This window comes from Microtus ochrogaster, chromosome 16, assembly GCF_000317375.1.
Source record: "Microtus ochrogaster isolate Prairie Vole_2 chromosome 16, MicOch1.0, whole genome shotgun sequence".
NCBI lineage: Eukaryota > Metazoa > Chordata > Mammalia > Rodentia > Cricetidae > Microtus > Microtus ochrogaster.
This window is the reverse complement of record NC_022018.1, coordinates 56,518,194-56,521,998: the sequence shown is the minus strand read 5'-3', so window position 1 is coordinate 56,521,998 and position 3,805 is coordinate 56,518,194. Positions and strand designations below refer to the sequence as shown.

Here is a 3,805-nt window from a genome sequence, read left to right as displayed (position 1 = left end):
GTTAAGAGCATTGCCTGCTCTTCCAAAGGTCCTGAGTTCAATTCCCAGCAACCACATGGTGGCTCACAACCATCTGTAAAGAGGTCTGGCGCCCTCTTCTGGCCTTCAGGCATACAGACAGAATATTGTATACATAATAAAATAAATAATTTTTTTTAAAAAAAAAAGCAGTTTTCTGTTTGTTTTTCAAGACAGAGTTTCATTGTGTAGCTCTGGCTGTCCTAGAAATCACTTTGAAGAATAGGCTGGCCTCGAACTCAAGAGATCCACCTGCCTCTGCCTCCCTAATACCAGGATTAAAGGTGTGTACCACCATGTCTAACCGCATAAAAGCAGACTTTAAAACCTGTTTCGCCTAATGATAGAGATCTTAGTAATCTGAAAATTGCATGTATGAACCTGGTACATAGTAAGTATTCTCAAATCGTCTTCTGAATGGACCTGCTTCAAATCAAGGCACTGGGAGGCTGGAGCAGTGGCTGGGTCGGGTAAATTCAGCTCCCAGCTCCCACATGGTGGCTCACAACCGCTTGGGATTCCAGTTTCAGAGACTCTAACTTCCTTTTCTGGCTTGAGGAGGCACTAAACATGCATGTGGTACACATACATACACAGAGGTAAAACACAAAAATAAGTTAATAATCTTTTGAAAGAAATTTCAATCACGACACTGAACTACGGCTGAGCCTTCTGTACTGTTCCATACCCCACAGGGGGCTGTCATTATGAAGCTTCCACATTGTACCACACCGAAACCCCCTCTGAACTGCAGACAATTACCTCCAGAGAGGCCCACAAGAAGATTATCTTAATGTCTCAAACTACCTGGAAAATTACTAGCTAATATATACTACATATAGTCATCTGGACTTTCGGTTCTGGGATGCAACTGTCTTGGTTTCACCCCACCTGTTAGTTGCTGTGTGACCTTGGATAAATGACTTAGTCTGAGTCTCCAGTCCTTCGTGGGCTCTGACAACAAATAGTGCATCCAGATGGAACGGAAATGAACGCAGGCTAGGAAAGCACTTAAAGGTACCCGCCCGGTATGCAGACAGAGCTTAGCAATCACTACTAATGGGCTCCCATTCTGTAACTAGGCTAAAAACAGGATCTGTAATACACTTTGCAACAGCCCTATAGGTCTGTTGACGCTGGCAAGAAATCCCATTTTCATAATTCAACTCGCATTTTCCCAGGTAGTACCTTGCAGCTCTTACCAAATATTTGCAAACGAAAGCTCTGACGCCAAGGGCAAGAAGAGCACACCCCACCAATCTGAATATTCGAAAAGAGTCAAATTCCTCCGCTGTGCTTCCGTCCTCCTGGCTGGGCTTCTCACTGATGAGCTGTTTGCGCAGTTTCATGGCTTCCTCAAACCTGGAAAGGTACTGTTCAAGGCCGTGGTGAGAAGCCCTCTGGGCTGCGCCTGCCGTGGGGTCACCTCTGCTCCGCTGGCGGAGCTCCCCGCCATCGTTACTACTGCACTCTGCTGGTTGAATGAATGAGTCCAGTTTGTCTCCCAGCTGGGTACCCTGAACATCTGCCACACCACTGGGCTGGTCAGTCGTTCCGCCACTGATCGAATCACCAAGCACCACCCTCTTTGAAACTGAAGGAACACTGAGAGAGTTCAGTTTGTCACTGTCCTGGGACTTTGATTTTGTTTGATTTTCTTCTTCTGAGGAAAAAAAAATTAAAGCCTTATGCATTACAATACTTACAAACATCTTAAACATTAATACTCAAAAATGTGCTGCTAGAACTTTGTCTCTACATCAAAATAAATACTGACTCTGCAGAAAACAAAACCAGCTCTTCCTTCTTCACCTTTAAAATAGACCACCCTAAAAGGAGATTCTGGTGGGGAAAGCGTTCCACCTCCGTGGACAGGAAATACAACTGCTAAGCAAACAAGCAAAGATAGTAAGGGATGGGGCAAGGAGTAAAGACCGAATCTTTCACAGATAAAATATCCCAAAGATATGACTGAATTTCTTGCACTAGCCGGTATGGATAAACATACAAAATCACTGAAATTTCTTACAGCTTCTATTTTACAGTTACATTTCTGAGTCCAGACTGCACAGGGTGTGGCATGCCCATGGCTGCCTTCCTTGGGCAGCCGTGAACAGGCACTTTTAGGATGCTGTTCTGGTTTTTAAAGAAAGAACTCTGAAAATGATAAAACTCTGCAAAGCAAGAGAATAGATTAAGAAAGCACCCCAAGAAAGAAACACACAAATACTTAAAGAATATCTTCAGATTAATCACCAAGGAAAAATGTTTCTTGTACTGTTTTGAATGAGGTGAAAATGATACCCATGCCTCTCGCTTGTATCATCTCGAAGTCCAGAACTTCATCAATAACACCTCATAGGAATCCCAAGAGTTCTACCAAGCTTGCAACCAAAGACGAAAAAGCCAATTACTACAAGCAATGCTCACGTAGGAACTTGATCATCAGAAAACTATACACTGGACACAACTTTGCATGAAAGATGGAGTTTCCTTTAGGGCAAATGCGGTTATCTAGTGAAAGGAAATCTCAGTGGGGCCATCACCTCTTTAGAAAAGGCCTATAAAGAACGTCCCCACATACACAGTCACCTCTCCTAGAAGTTCTGTAGGTGACAGTGTTGAAGGCACTGAGCAGAGCCACCAAGATGTGACCATAGGGACCCATATCCACAAAGGGTGTACCAGCCAACGGTTGAGCAACGACAAACTGATGTGGGCGGTCAAGAGTTACAAAGCAAACGGCAAAATGTAGGCGTCAGGGGAGAAACTGGAAAGAAAAGCATTTGGGGCATATGGGGCGCAATGGGATTGGAAGTATGGGGATAAAAGATGTAGCCTTCAAGAAAGGCGAGGAATAAGGCAAAAGAGCAGAGAGTCTCGGATAACTGGACTCGGAAAATGAGGAACAGAGGCTCTGTAACCAGGATGGAGACACAATCTCAGGGCAAGGATCCAAGAAAATAGGAAGCAGTAAGGAACGTCCTGGGGTTAAATTGACAATATAAAACGGTTCGTCACCTAGGGGGCGGGGACAGAGTACTACAGAGTGCATTTTTGGGTCAAAAGGTTTGCGGGCCGGAGGGGGCAGAAGGATCTTGAAGATTCAAAAGGGTGAGCGGGAGACGCGAAACCGAGGCTCTCACCCGCGCCGCTCCCGGGCCTGTGAAAGCCCATGATGCGGTTGATGCGCTGCTCGGAGTTCATGAGCAGCTTTCTCCTCCGCAGCTCCGCTCGACGCTGAGAAGCGGACAGCCCCGAGGGGCCCGCTGGCCTGTCCCCGCCGTCGGTGGATACAGTCCCGGGCTCCATGCTTTCTCCACCGGCTGGGGCACGGTGACGCCAAAGGCCAGTAGGACTTAGGGAAGGGCCGCGGAGTTCGGCCCCACTCCCACTGTAGTCCCGCCCATGGGGGCGGGGACTGAGGAGTGAGTGTGCGCCGATGGCCTTCCAGGCGCCATGTTGGGTGAGGGCATCCCGAGTTCAAGGTTTCTGGCGACTTAGGTTGGCAGTGCTCTGGTTCCTCACCACCAGCTTACCTCTCGGGTGATCTCGAAGCTCTTGAAGAGACCGACGCTCCCCTGATGGGTAAAATGCCAGGGAGGTACAGGTCCGTTTTATTCTCTGCCAGGAAGCAAAATGGAGGTTGCAGCGGCAGGCGCTTGCTGCCAGTCTGTGCTCCTAGGATACGTAATTGAGGGTGCGACGCTTTCCGGGAACTTAGTTCAGGGATTTGGTGGTGGGTGCTAGTGATTGTTCTTCCCAGTACTTCTGCCAGGTTTTCCCA

General features: G+C 47.4%; 1 protein-coding gene across 1 annotated transcript in view; it reads right to left on the bottom strand.

Moving 5' to 3' along the window:
* Positions 1–3,407, bottom strand: part of Camlg (calcium modulating ligand) — a 10,759-nt gene extending 7,352 nt beyond the window's left edge. The window contains exons 1-2 of the mRNA XM_005355252.2: positions 3,165–3,407; positions 1,221–1,681 (exon numbers count right to left, since the gene is read on the bottom strand). Of these exons, the coding sequence (XP_005355309.1) occupies positions 1,221–1,681; positions 3,165–3,330 (627 nt within the window). The 5' untranslated portion in view covers positions 3,331–3,407. The remainder of the gene's footprint in view (positions 1–1,220; positions 1,682–3,164) is intronic.
* Between the last annotated feature and the right edge of the window lie 398 nt (positions 3,408–3,805).